General features: G+C 43.8%; 1 protein-coding gene across 1 annotated transcript in view; it reads right to left on the bottom strand.

Annotated features, from left to right (window-relative positions):
- Nucleotides 1-15,465, bottom strand: part of TMEFF1 (transmembrane protein with EGF like and two follistatin like domains 1) — a 216,845-nt gene that overhangs the window by 90,862 nt on the left and 110,518 nt on the right. The window contains exon 2 of the mRNA XM_084620250.1: nucleotides 958-1,067. Within this exon, the coding sequence (XP_084476376.1) occupies nucleotides 958-1,067 (110 nt within the window). The remainder of the gene's footprint in view (nucleotides 1-957; nucleotides 1,068-15,465) is intronic.

The raw sequence follows: 15,465 nt of genomic DNA, 5'->3' as shown, positions 1-15,465 counted from the left end.
ATATGAGCCTTACAATGAAATTGTGAAATTTGGCAACAATGTCAACTAGTCATAGGATGGCCACTGATTTAGCAGTTTAAAAATAATTTAGCACGCTGTATCCAATAATTTAGAAAGCTAAAGAAACCTGAGTGTCTTGCAATCATTTTAGATTCCGGCGCTACAAAGCTGGCCATACAGATACGGCACAAGTTTACTAAGAAACTTGATTTGAAGAAAGGTAGTTTTGAAGGGCATATTTGATAAGGGCGACCTGTAGCTTTACTCTCATTCAGAACAGTAGGAGATGGTAACCTTTTTGAAAGGGGGCAATTCTTGGTAGAATTTTCTGAAGTCGAACATTATCCTTTGCTAAGGGAGTAACTTTTAGTTATGGAGAATAACGGGAAAAAACGAACAATAATGCTTTAAAAATTGTTCAGCTGTAGCCTGTGCTGAAGGTTTTGATGTGTTTTAACTGTATGGTAAGTTTGACAAGTCTGTGTTATTCTGTTAGGATCATTAGGGCCAAATAAGGGTCTGATGCAGGGTGATGAATGCCTTAATTCATTTAATTCCTAAGACAACTAATGGATTTACTTGTATGATCTCAGAAAATTCATTCTATACTCAGAGTCAGTGCTATAAGTTTGGGGAGGATACACATTCTCTTCCTCCCTCCCTGCCTCATGAACATCAAATGTACAACGCCTGCTCTCCTACCCATCCTTGGACCTAGGACGCAGAATGTCCTAATGAGGCTGTGCAGGGGAGCTGGTTGGGAGCATAGTCCCTCTAACTCCATGTCAGGGGGATTCACAACCTGTACTAGTACAGATTTAGAATCTAGAGAACACGTCTGATCAGATTGCACAAATGTTAGGTAGCTGAAACTTTAAAACTAACACACTTCTCAGTGTTCCTATAAATAGCCCAGTATTTCAAATCACAGCAGATACAAAAGTGCAAAGTCCTTACCTGAAACTGACATGCACATTTCAAGCCATCTCCATCTTCTTTACACACTCCCCCATATTTACATGATGACTCATCACACACTCTCACATCAGACTCCCTTACATTTAATTCTGTAAAAGGGAAAAAAAGAAAAAAAGATGGATAATGTAGTATGATTTAATTTTTGGTATAATGTCAGCTTCATCTTTAAACCTTCAAGTAAGTTTCCCACACAGATTTTTTTTAAAAGTAGCTACTTTTGTTCCGGATGCTGTGTGCCAACTGGCTACCAGAGGTATAGCTGTTCCACTGGCACTGTATTTACAGCTACATTCTGCCTCACCACACGGACAGGCGCACACACATACACTGCCAGAACAGTTATTCTCTTCCATATTCTCACAAACAGTGCTCTCCTTAATACATAAACGGCCCATTCCCCAGACAGATAATGGCAGAAGTCAAGATACACACAAATATATAGACCGTGTCCCCTCTGCCCCTTCTGCTTTTCTCGTCACAAAGCCTGAAGGGGGAGCTGTGCTGTGGATTTTAGGGGAGGCTGGAATCTGTTCAGAAAACATCTGTCCTGCATTCCCGCCCAGTTTGCAAGCCACACTGTTATCCTTCAAACTGAAAACATTATAAATATGTACCACATTATTATTGTTGATTAGTATTATGGTAGCACCTAGGAGCTCCAGTCATGGACCAGGACCTCACTGTGCTAGGGGTGGTACAATAACAGAACAAAGTGTTTACACTGCAAAGTGAAGGTGTGATTGTAGCAGGGATAGGAGTATCCATGTTAGCTTTAGTCTAGCTAGCGTGGGCAAGAGTAGCAGTGTAGACGTAGTGGCATGGGTTCAGCATGGGCTAGCATCCAGAATACAAGACCTGCTCAGGTTGCTAGCCCAGGCCACCTATTCTACACTGTTATTACTACCCATGCTAGCTAGATAAAAGCTAAGACAAGTAGGCCTACCCCTGCTATAATCACACCTTCACGTTGCAGAGTAGGCATGTGTATATAGTGTCTTCTGCAGTTTCCACAGTATGCATCTGATGAAGTGAGCTGTAGCTCACGAAAGCTCATGCTCAAATAAATTGGTTAGTCTCTAAGGTGCCACAAGTACTCCTTTTCTTTTTGCAAATACAGACTAACACGGCTGTTACTCTGAAACCTCTAAGGCCTTTGTCTCTGCAAAACTTTTGTCATTCCGGGGTGTTAAAAAACCACACCCCCAAATGACAAAAGTTTTACTGATGAAAAGCACCAGTGAGAACAGCGCTTTATTGGCAGAAGCACTCTGCTGACAAAGCCACTGCTGCTCCTGGGGGGTGGAAGTCTTTTGTCAGCAGGAGAGCTCTCCTGTGTGCCTTTTAGCAGCATGGCCCTGTGGCTCAAAGCAAGATAGTGGAGACAAAGCCTAAGACAAGAGACAACAGACTGAGCGACAGACAAACAGACTTGGGGAGCACAAAGCAACAATACTGATCAGCATGATAGGTATATGATAGCATGGTCTCAGAGCACCAACTGCCTAACTGTTGTCAAGTTTTTTTTTATAGGCATCACATCAAAGAAGAGCTTTGGGGGGGGGGGATTTGAATATTATTAACCCCACACATAAACATGAAAAGTAAGGGGGGCGATTACTTAAAGAGCCCAATGCTTAAATCTCACTGAAGACAATGGGAGTTGTACCATTGACTTCAGTGGAAGCAGAGGGAGATCAGCACTGTGTGCTTTTAAAAATCCCACTCTAACAGTTTAACACAGTGGTGGGCAACCCGTGGCCCGTGGGCCGCACGCAACCCATCAGGGTAATCTGATTGCGGGCTGCGAGACACTTTGACATTGACCGTCCGCAGGCATGGACCTCCGCAGCTCCCAGTGGCCACGGTTTACCGTTCCCACCAATGGGAGCTGCGGGTGGCCGTGCCTGCGGACGGTCAACGTCAGCAAAATGTCTCGCGGCCCGCAATCAGACTACCATGATGGGCTGCAGGTTACCCGCCACTAGTTTAGCTTGATAACATTTCTTTAAATGGAAAAGGAACTTTCCTGCTTTGGGCTAGGTTTGTGTTAGAGACCTACAGAGCTCTACAGTAGTACAAACCACAAACACAGATCCATTTACACCGATGTTTTTCAGAACTTTCTTTACCACTTTTGATAATAATTTGGAGAAAACTGTATTCAGGGGGCTGGGCTGAATAAAAGCAGAAGGAAAGAATTTCTCACTCTTCAGGAACTATGAAATGTAGGTGAAAGTTAAAAACAAAATAGTTATGATAATCATTTACAGGACAACGCTCATGGCAACCTTCCTGCTAAAATGTCAATACTCAGGCACCACAGAGACAGACCCTGGATAAAACCACAGGCGATGTCATCACTGGTGACATTGGCAGTGGAAACCCAATAGAAAACATAGAACATGCTTTCATCATGCTTTGATGCCAGTTTAAGAAGGACAAACATATTGCCAGACTTTCTAAGGTAGGCGGTGTGGAACCTAGTGCGCGCTACAGTGAGGTTACTCTAGGGTGCAGCATGAACCAATAGGTTAGGCCCTGGGCTTGGAGCAAGGAGATCTACACTCTACACCTGGTCCTAGCACCGACCTGCGAGGTGACCTTGGGCAAGTCATTCTGCCTCTGTCCCCCAGCCTCCCCCTCTGTAACATGGAGACAATTATACATACCATCATCTGTAAAGTACTTTGAGAGCTACAGACAAAAGAGCTAGGTCAGACCTTGCTATTAGTAGCTGAATGATGAAGCGCCATCGGCAGCCGCCAAATTAGGTAAACATGAAAAGATATAAATGAAGACTTTAATGTGCTCGTTAACTACCCTGGTTGCCACACCAGCTAGGTGCATGTGTAGTAACCCGCACCCTGGCACTAGCACCTGCTGCAGTTGTGATGCAGCAGCACAGAATGCTGTCCCGGGGAGAGAGACGTCCAAGGAGAGCGCAGCTCGAGCTGGGGAGGGCGCTTGGAATCCATCCGAAGGGGCAGTCAGAAAAAGCCATTAGAGAAGAAGGATGGAGGTGCTGAGCTAACAGGTGAACTGGAGCCTGGGTAGCAGGTGAGGGGATAAAATGAAAGAAGAACAGGACAATAAAAGTAGAGGACTAGGAAGTGAGGAGGAGGAAAATAGGAAAGGTTTTGGGCTAGAAGAAGCAGAAAAAAAGCAGACCTGGGTACATGAGCAGATGCTGGTAGAGAAGGGAAGAAGAGGGAAAGCAAATCTACAGACTTACCAGAGAGAATATCCAGGGAAAAACCTGAAAGGAATTGGTGAAAAAAGGAATTGATCAAAAAGCTGTGCTAGATGTAAACAGATCCTAGAAGCAATCAACCAGAAGCCCACCCACAAAGGACCTAAAAGACATGAACACAGAGAGAGAGAGAGAGAGAGAGAGAGATTGTGTGAACATCTATTGACTGAACACAGTTCAAAGGCACCTAATGGACAAGTGAGGGCCACTAGGTGAATAAACCCCACTTGTGGATAAACTCATTGAAGAGAGGGACAGCCACAGGAATGCTGAATTGGAGGAGCACCTCGAGCTGAAGAAAGCAAAGAACAGGACAGCAAGAATGCAGCTGTACTTACAGCCAAAGAGAGGAAAAGTTGATTCTTCTCTGGAGTGACACTGTATTGTAAAGTAATCTCTTTTATTCTTGTTAATAACAATGCACGTGGTACTAACTGCACAGGGTGTACAAGCTCACAAAAGTTAATGAGATGGTAATGCATAGTTTATTACTATAAATAGTAAGTCTTTGGTAATGTTCTATATTATTTATACTCCAGAGACAACTTTGGTGTTTTCCCTTATAAAGTTTTAAAAATCTAAAATTAGCCCCCTTGTCTTGGTTTGCCTCTGCCTCTCCTCATAGTTTGGCTAGGCTAGGCTAGCCAGGTTACCACATGTGTTCTCAAATAATAACTCTGATGCTGTGTATAAGAAAGGTGACCATCACCATCACTGTTACCACGGTTACACAATTTCCATAAATTTTATACAAAATGTATCATGTAAGGTGTCAATGGAAAAGTTATGGTTTGCTAAGTATGATTATCTTGTTTATATGCATGTATTATCTTTATATCTGAAGTTATGAATGTTGGCTACGTACTTTTATCTTAAACATGTTTTGTTCCTGACACCCTCCAGATAGATTTACATCAGGGATAGACAGCTATGTGTTGATGACCCATTAAGGACACTCCAGTCTCATAATGGCCCATTAAAAAAAACCCTCATCCCACCCAGTAGGTCTTTCTGTGGATGCCTCAGACAGTGAGGAGCCAATGGCCACTCCCTGTGATTCAGCAAACCATGTAAGAACATGGGATATGCTCATGTGACCCTGGACTCCATCTTGGGCCAGTAACTTTCCTTACAAAGGGCCTGAGGGCTTTGTTTGGGACAGTAAATTTTCATGCACATGGCTAAGGATATAAAAGACCCTTGAAACACCTCCATTTTGCCTCTTTCCTGCTCCAATTCTCTGGATTGTGGATTTACAAATGAAAAGGAACATCTTAAACTATGGACTGAGGACCTTCCAATCTCTTAGAAGTTACCAGAGAGACTTTACAAGCCAGCAGCCTATTCCATCACTGCTGCAAACCTGATATAAGGACTTTGCAATCAGTGTTCACGTCTCATTCCTCATCAGTAGCCAGCCCAGGCCGGTGAAACTAATGATCCAACCCAGGGACCAAATTCAGTGATGAATCCTGGTCACGTGCCACCTGAGGCATGTTGCGCATACACTAATCATAGAATATCAGGGTTGGAAGGGACCTCAGGAGGTCATCTCATCCAATCCCCTGCTCAAAGCAGGACCAATCCCCAATTAAATCATCCCAGCCAGGGCTTTGTCAAGCCTGACCTTAAAAACTTCTAGGGAACGAGATTCCACCACCTCCCTAGGTAACGCATTCCAATGTTTCACCACCCTCCTAGTGAAAAAGTTTTTCCTAATATCCAATCTAAATCTCCCCCACTGCAACTTGAGACCATTACTCCTTGTTGTGTCATCTGCTACCACTGAGAACAGTCTAGAGCCATCCTCCTTGGAACCCCCTTTCAGGTAGTTGAAAGCAGCTATCAAATCCCCGCTCATTCTTCTCTTCCGCAGACTAAACATCCCCAGTTCCCTCAGCCTCTCCTCATAAGTCATGTGTTCCCGTTCCCTAATCATTTTTGTTGCCCTCCGCTGGACTCTTTCCAATTTTTCCATATCCTTCTTGTAGTGTGGGGCCCAAAACTGGACACAGTACTCCAGATGAGGCCTCACCAATGTCGAATAGAGGGGAACGATCACGTCCCTCAATCTGCTGGCAATGCCCCTACTTATACATCCCAAAATGCCATTGGCCTTCTTGGCAACCACGGCACACTGTTGACTCATATCCAGCTTTTCGTCCACTGTAACCCCTAGGTCCTTTTCTGCAGAACTGCTGCCGAGCCATTTGGTCCCTAGTCTGTAGCGGTGGGTGGGATTCTTCCGTCCTAAGTGCAGGACTCTGCACTGGTCCTTGTTGAACCTCATCAGATTTCTTTTGGCCCAATCCTCCAATTTGTCTAGGTCCCTCTGTAACCTATCCTTACCCTCCAGTGTATCTACCACTCCTCCCAGTTTAGTGTCATCTGCAAACTTGCTGAGGGTGCAATCCACATCATCCTCCAGATCATTTATGAAGATATTGAACAAAACCGGCCCCAGGACCGACCCTTGGGGCACTCCACTTGATACCGGCTGCCAACTACACATGGAGCCATTGATCACTACCCGTTGAGCCCGACGATCTAGCCAGCTTTCTATCCACCTTATAGTCCATTCATCCAGCCCATACTACTTTAACTTGCTGGCAAGAATACTGTGGGAGACCGTGTCAAAAGCTTTGCTAAAGTCAAGGAACAACACGTCCACTGCTTTCCGTTCATCCACAGAGCCAGTTATCTCATCATAAAAGGCGATTAGATTAGTCAGGCATGACTTGCCCTTGGTGAATCCATGCTGACTTTTCCTGATCACTTTCCTCTCCTCTAAGTGCTTCAGAATTGATTCCTTGAGGACCTGCTCCATGATTTTTTCCAGGGACTGAGGTGAGGCTGACTGGCCTGTAGTTCCCAGGATCCTCCTTCTTCCCTTTTTTAAAGATGGGCACTACATTAGCCCATACTAAGAAGATCCCAGACCTGTTTCCTTCTGTCCAAACTAACATCTTGACCTGTCTCTCTGACGTCTGCATGTGGCTGGCTAGCTGTCAGTGCAAGCTAAATATGACTAAAACCAAGCTCTTAATATTCCTCCACTCCAAGCCCTTTCTGCTACCTTCTTTCTCCAACACCGTTGACAATGATGCCACCCTGCCCATAACCTGAGTGTCATCTTCAACTTGGACCTCTCTTTAGATCCTCACATCCAGGCTATGTTTAAGTCTTGCAGTTTCTTTCTGCATCACATCTGAGATATGGCCTTGCCCATCCACCCACACAAAAAACTCTTATCCAAGTTTTCATCATCTTGTATCTTGCTTACTGCAAGATCCTTTTCTCTGGCCCGATAAATGCATCTTGCCCCACTTAGATTCATTCAAAATGCTGATGCAAAGGTCATTCTCCTAGTCCATCACTTTGACCATGTCAGCCCTCTCTTTGCATCCCTCCATCGGCTCCCCCAACCTGTCTGTATCCATGTGTTGTCTTTTACCTAGATTGTAAGCTGTTCAGGGAAGGGACTCTATTTGTTTTGTTTGTACGGTGCTTAGCACAGTGGGGTCCTGATCCATGATTAGTGCTCCTAGATCACAGAATATCAGGGTTGGAAGGGACCTCAGGAGGTCATCTCACCCAATCCCCTGCTCAAAGCAGGACCAATCCCCAACTAAATCATCCCAGCCAGGGCTTTGTCAAGCCTGACCTTAAAAACTTCTAAGGAAGGGGATTCCACCACCTCCCTAGGTAATGCATTCCAGTGTTTCACCACCCTCCTAGTGAAAAAGTTTTTCCTAATATCCAACCTAAACCTCCCCCACTGCAACTTGAATGTTATGGTAATACTAATGATAAACAATTAGCACAGAATAAGGGGGCTATTTCAGAGAATATAACAGAGAACTGGCCCCCTATTCTCTAAAGCAAATAAAAATTTCAAGGTCATTTTCCAAGGTGTAACTTTCTTCACCATAATGCAAGCAGAATTGTAAGTATGCTGTGCAGTCCAAGAATGCTGTAGCCCACAAACTTTCACTTCTCCTGAAGCTGAGAATTCCACCCCTCTGCAAGGCTGAGTCCTGGCTCTCTGGGCTCACCTTGCTCCTCCCTACTCAGCCCTTCGGCTGATCCATGGGCTCTATTGCTTTCTCTCATAATTTAATGCACAAGATAGTGTTCATCATGAGGAAAATTAAGCAAGTATCACCCCATGGATTTTTCTCAATATTGATCTGTCAGACACTCTGTCTTGCCCTGCAGTACAGGCCAAGAGACCCACTCCCAAACTGTGGAGCAGCAGTAGGCCTGGCCTGGGCCATCCAGGTGGCAGCCTCTCACCTTTGCAGCAGCTATGTATTGTGGCAGCTGTGGAGGCAGTCCTTGGCAGCATGGCTCTGATGCAGCCCCACTGCCAGAATCTCCCCCCGCTCCCAGGGGACCTAACTATGGAGAGAGCTCTGTGGAAAAGATAATACAACCTTTTGTGGGTATGTTCTGCAGGGCCAGAGGGAGGAATCCCACTCTGCGAACACCCAAACAAGAGGGTGCCCAGAGCTTCTCCCCATGTGGATCCTTATCTGACAGATATCCCTCTGCAGGATTCCAGAGACGAATCTCATTTCTCTGGAGGCAGAGGATCTCACTGTCCATGGGGGAGGGGAGAGATCTTTGTGTAGTTGTGGGATGGAGAGGAGGGGATGAGCAAAGGAAAGGACAAAACAAGCCCCAGTAACCTACTGGGTTCTGGAGGAGGAGAGTAGCTTTAGACTGAACCCAGTTCTACCAACCAGATTTACTGCAAAGACACTAATGTAGCTCTGTATGAATGCCCCGGGAGAGGGGAAAGAGAGAAGAACAAAATTAAAACAACAAAAGTAAAACTAGATGGACCCACTCCCAACGCCCCACAAAAGTATCCCCTGAAGACAAGGGGAAGACAGAATGAAAAATTAGAAGCATACTGCTTAATTTTAGGGGGCAGATTGTATCTGTTTCTTTTGGTTTCAATTCTAAGTAATGGTTATAAAATTTACAAGTGGGAAGAACTATCATCGAGGAAGAAATGAACAGATACTGCCTATTCATGGAAATGGAACAAATGTTCCTTTTCCAATGCTGTATTATGCATCTAGGTACTATGGTGATGGGCATTTTTCTGTTAGATTAACATTTCTGATGAGATGTCCTCTAATCCCTGCATCCATTTGAAAATGCAGTCAAGCAAAAGTAAAAATCAGAGCCCTGATATGTATACAATTACACTTGATGGAATCACAAGTACTGTAAGAATGTGCGTTAGCCATAATGATTTTCACACCTACAGTGTTTTATTCAAAAATGAAAATCAGTGTTAATGGTGTAATTTAAAGGCTAGGAGAAAAAAAAGATGTCTGGCATGTCTAAGATATGCTCAGCCTTGAACAAAATCCCTGCAGATAAAGAAAGATAAGGAAGATTTTCTGCAATTATTTCCAGAAGAAAGAATCATTTACCATCATATACCAGAATGGATAAGAATAAGAACATGTAGCATGCAATTTAGGATCATTTCTTGTATGGTTATTTAATAACAACCACAACTCATTTTCAAGGCTTTAAGTAGTTGTACATAACAGTACATATCAGCATAATTGATTACTCAGAAAGGGTAAATAGTAATTCATCAAGTTCCAGGAGAAAAACATAATTAGTACAATTAAATAAAGCTTCCAAATTTATGGTAACATTTGTGACCAAGGACCTGAAAGGAGGTATTAGAAAAGATTTGTTAGTATCTGTCCCTTTTAGCCAATGGAGTTCTGCACAGGTGCAGAGATCAACTTGCAGAGATCTGGCTGTAAAGCCCCAATCCAAGGTTTCCTTTTCTCCCCTCACCCACCCCTTTCCTCTCAGGAAAATTCACAGTGAGAGTTCGTATGAATAAGAAATGTCTAAAAATGGAGTAAAAACTTCAATATTTTGGATCTGCCCATGCAACTGACTCTGCCAAATCAGCCAAACATCCTAGAACAATCACATTCTGCTACAATTAGTAATGTAGAAGTTTAATTTACTAACGCACTTGCCTTTAACTGGCACCGCTTTTACTCAAGAAATAATCAGATACAAATAATTGGATACTGACATTTGTCCTGCGGACCATCAATATGTATTGATCTGAGAGGCAGTGACCCTTACACCCAAGGTATTACATTACACGTTAAAAACGGTGGGCTTGGTGTAACTGAAACCTGGGTTTGATTTTAAACAAGCTAGGGCAGATGCAGAACCAGCAACTCTGAAGGCGGATGGATTCTCATGTGAGATGGCACATTTATTAGCAGCGTCGTCAACGCTCATTACCAGTGACATTATTTCGGCCCCTATTGTGGCCAGTCTCACAATGTACCAAGAAGCTCCAGCTCTGACTCAAATTTCAGCCCTCCTTGGGTAACCCTCCCCTCACAATTGGTTGCCTTCCCTAATACCCCACCTTGTGAGGGAAAGCAGCCAATAAGAGCTGTTGCAGGAGGCAGGCAGAGCTCTTCCTCCCCTTCCTTCCATGAGACAAGAAAAGCCGACATCATTCTCACAGGACGGGAAGGTGGCTTTGGGGGAGCAGAAAGAGCCCAGAAGCTCAGCGTGACTCTGCTCCCAGCTCTTGCCTCCCTTCCTAACAACAAAGAGTCAGTCTGCACCCCTCTCCCAAGATAGGAGTTAATACCCTTGGAAATGCCCCCAGACACCCTGGGAGGAGAGAGAAGACCCCACTACACCGGGCCTGGGAGAAGGGGTGAAGAACCCCTGGAGCTGCAGGAAGAGCAGAGGTACCTCTGGAGCAGTGGTCAGGTGTGGCGGTGTGAGGGAGCACAATTAGTTGCTGGGCTGGGGGGGGGGGAGGAGACAGTAATGAGTTGGAATGCTGGGGTTTGGGGAGCAGCTGAAAGCTGTGCACCATTAGGCAGCAGCGAGAGACCCTGCAGCAGGGCCAGAATCACCTGACCCCGCACATTTTGGAGAATGGGCAACACTAACTGTAGTCTGTCACACATGCTCATCTTGGGGTGGACAATATGAGTTCAGACAGACCAAGCATACACAATATAATGTTTGTGATTTTGGGGCCAAACTCATGATTTTGGGTCATCGGACCCATGATTTTTGAACTTTTGAAGTTGGTAATACTGTATTATGGAACCATGGGGAGGATAAAAATCCTTTCTACTAGGCTTATAACATTGAACCATATATAATATAATAACCAACCTTTCAGAACTCTTAACATAAGCCCAGGCAGGATCTTCACACACGGTTTCCCCTAAGTGCCACAGTATGGTGTCATCAACAGAAAAGCAGGGGTGGGTGAGGCCCAGACATGATACACACACAACTTGGTTCTTCTATACAGGTTCCTCTCGCAGACTCTGAGTGCCTCCCAGTCCAGGAGAGGCTCCTGAAATGCATGTCAGTGACTTTCCTCATCCCCTCCCCATCAAGACCCCTCTAACAACAGAGGCAGGTCACACGAGTATTCTCCAATCCCTAGTAGTCTCCAATCCCAGATGAATGCAAACACCTGAAGGCTGGGATGATGTGACCATCAGAAAACATGGGTTACATAAATATTACCAAAGTGAAGAAACTTCCTGATCCATCACAGCCACCAGAATTGTTGCTGAATGAAACACCTAGCTGATGTTGTAAGCAATACTGTGCATTGCTATCCAAAAACGTCTGGTTTCTTCAAGAAAACCATTCCCCCTTCCATAAACTTGTAGGTCTTGTGACAGAGTGGGCCAAGTCTAAAGTCCACCAAGTTACTTTTTTTTGGTCACTTCGCATCTGAATACTGACTTATGCTGCTGTTAGACCTTCCAGTAGAAACCCTATTGGTCAAGGGTTTATAACTTAGCCATGCAAACCTTCTCCCAACTGAAGCTTGGTATTCAAGGTCTCAGCTGAGAAACAAAATTTGTTTACCTCATTTAACTTTTTTCAGATTTTGTTTTTAGAATCAATTAACTGAAAAACCAGTGCAAAATCAGTAAAGGCTCCATTGTGACTATATAAGTTACAGCCATGGTAAAGATCGTTGAGGTACCAATGACAGTGGCTCAGGCATTCTGCCTCTTGTGGTCTTCAGGCAAGCACCATTCCTCTCGAGATGCTAGTGGGAATTATATTGAAGACCTACTCCGACATCTGCTTTTAGATGTTCACCTAATACCAGTTCCAAACCACAAGATGAGGCAAGAGAGAAAGAGCTATGGTGTAATGCAGTAGTAGTCAATAGGTGGACTGCTGGCCAAATCAAGACTGCCAAACGCGAAATCTTTTTACTTATCAATATTATTATTTTTCTCTGGAGTCTGGACTCTGACTATAACCTTGACTGAGACATTTGGACCGTGACAAAAAATAATTGACTACCCCGGTGTAATGTGCGTGGGTGTGAAATTATGTCATCCTTGAATGAACCTTCAACCATTCATGACAGCATCAATGGACCAATAAAACATTATGTATCTTAATGTCATTCTAATGTGGATATATAAAATATTTCTTAAGGAACAATATTGAAAAAAAATTATTTTCCTTGTTCTGATGTCCTTCTATGGAGAAACAGTTCATCTGTGAAGTACAAGAGACAATAGGAAAAAATGTAATATGTTTCACTCTTAATTTTTGTTCTATAGGTGTTTATTTCTATTTCAATGTGTCATTTACTAGTAAGTACACACCAAGGCTGCAGTTAAGTATATAGGTAATTATGGAAATATGTACAGATAAAACTATACAGGTAAATGGTATTTACAGGCAGTTGCACAGAATTTTTCTTCCCTCCATCTGCTTTAGTCTGGATCTTCAAACGACTCATTGTTTCCTAATATTTCCTCCCTTGTGTACCTCCACTGCCCACCCCTTCTTCACAACCCAGCTGCCATATCTTTAGCAACCTGTTAATGGCACCTGAACTGTTTCTGTTTGTCATAAATATAAAGGGAAGGGTAAACCCCTTTGAAATCCCTCCTGGCCAGGGGAAAGCTCCTCTCACCTGTAAAGGGTTAAGAAGCTAAAGGTAACCTCACTGGCACCTGACCAAAATGACCAATGAGGAGACAAGATACTTTCAAAAGTTGGGAGGAGGGAGAGAAACAAAGGGTCTGGGTCTGTCTGTATGCTGGTTTCTGCCAGGGATAGACCAGGAATGGAGCCTTAGAACTTTTAGTAAGTAATCTAGCTAGGTATGTGTTAGATTATGATTTCTTTAAATGGCTGAGAAAAGAATTGTGCTGAATAGAATAACTATTTCTGTCTGTGTATCTTTTTTGTAACTTAAGGTTTTGCCTAGAGGGGTTCTCTATGTTTTTGAATCTAATTACCCTGTAAGATATCTACCATCCTGATTTTACAGGGGGGATTTCTTTATTTCTATTTACTTCTATTTTTCATTAAAAGTCTTCTTGTAAAAAACTGAATGCTTTTTCATTGTTCTCAGATCCAAGGGTTTGGGTCTGTGGTCACCTATGCAAATTGGTGAGGCTTTTTATCCAACATTTCCCAGGAAAAGGGGGGTGCAAGTGTTGGGAGGATTGTTCATTGTTCTTAAGATCCAAGGGTCTGGGTCTGTAGTCACCTAGGCAAATTGGTGAGGCTTTTTACCAAACCTTGTCCAGGAAGTGGGGTGCAAGGTTTTGGGAAGTATTTGGGGGGAAGGACGCGTCCAAACAGCTCTTCCCCAGTAACCAGTATTAGTTTGGTGGTGGTAGCGGCCAGTCCAAGGATAACGGGTGTAATATTTTGTACCTTGGGGAAGTTTTGACCTAAGCTGGTAAAGATAAGCTTAGGAGGTTTTTTCATGCAGGTCCCCACATCTGTACCCTAGAGTTCAGAGTGGGGGAGGAACCTTGACACTGTTCAAAAAGGCTTAGCCTGCAAGGAAAGTAGGTGTGGGGGAAAGGAGGTTCTATAAAGTAGCTCTCTCTTTGAGGAGCTGCTGCAGAAGCAAAAACCAACCACTAGTGGACTCTGAAAAGCAGCTTTCCTTTGTAGACTGTGTGAAACACCAGCAACAACTGAGTCTAATAGCAGCTCTTTCCTGGTACCTTTAACTTCTTTTAGGATAGATAAACAGTTCTCAAATTTAGCTTCTGTAGTAGAAGTTAAAAGTTGAAAATGGTCAGACAGGCAAAGAAGTTTTCTTGAAGAAACTGGGAAGAATGATTCTCGGCATGCTGAGAACATGAGGGAACAAGTCTGGAAACAGGGGTTTTTTGTCTGTGCTCATCATCACTTCCCTGATAATACAGTCACTTCTGGCTGGGCTGTTTTTCTAAGAAAAAGCTGAATTATGAGCCAAACCATTCCCAATTTAGCATTTTCAAATATAGAAATTAACAAACAAACTTTTTTATTCCAAAACCCAGTTTGTGCAATTCATATCGGGGGAGGGGGGGGAGAAGAAGGGAGAGGACAAAAAGTTGTGCACATCTCCCTCCACATTGAGGGATGGGAAGATTTTTATGAACTTGCGTTGCACAGCTCTCTCTATACAGCACAAGACAATATTTTAGGGGGTTTACACTCCAGATGGTGTGTGCTCCGGAGTGCTGGCCATTCATTCCCCTAGCTGAATCCTCCTATACAGAGCTGATTTCAGTCTGCGTCTGCAGTTGGGTGTGGCCTTGTCTGGGTTTGTGCTGGAAAGGGGCTTGAGAGCCTGGCACAGCAACCCAGTGCAAGGGAAACCCAGGCTCGTAGGACCGGTGGGCTCAATAGGATCCCAGCACATCCGGTGACACCCAGACAGGGGGGTCTAACCCATCACAGGGGGAATCTCCAGGTTCTCAGGCAATGGCCTGAGGCATTTTCTGCTGATGCCTTTAGTATGTTTTTGAAAATAATATTTTAAATAAATGGTGAAAGGGAAAATACTAACAGTTTGTCTTATTTTTTCTACATATCTCAGCTGCATAAAAGGTATCCCTACATCCTAGGGTGACCAGATGTCCCGATTTTATAGGGACAGTCCTGATTTTTGGGTCTCTTTTATTATAGGCTCCTATTACCCCCCCCACCCCCTCTCCAGATTTTTCACATTTGCTGTCTGGTCTAATACATACTATACAAATTAGATCATATAGTGAAAATGCTGATTTATTCATCTTTTGTGGAGGCCTTTTGGGCTCAGTCCTGCACCCAACACCTCGTTCAATGGTACTACAGTCATCTCTCACATCAGAAATTGGTGCACAAAAATTAAAGATTCTGAAAGATTCATTATTTTGTCTAACAGAATA

Source organism: Lepidochelys olivacea (assembly GCF_965140295.1).
Source record: "Lepidochelys olivacea isolate rLepOli2 genome assembly, chromosome: 2".
NCBI classification, from domain to species: domain Eukaryota; kingdom Metazoa; phylum Chordata; order Testudines; family Cheloniidae; genus Lepidochelys; species Lepidochelys olivacea.
The sequence above is the reverse complement of the archived record's forward strand: the minus strand, read 5'-3'. Positions and strand labels throughout refer to the sequence as shown.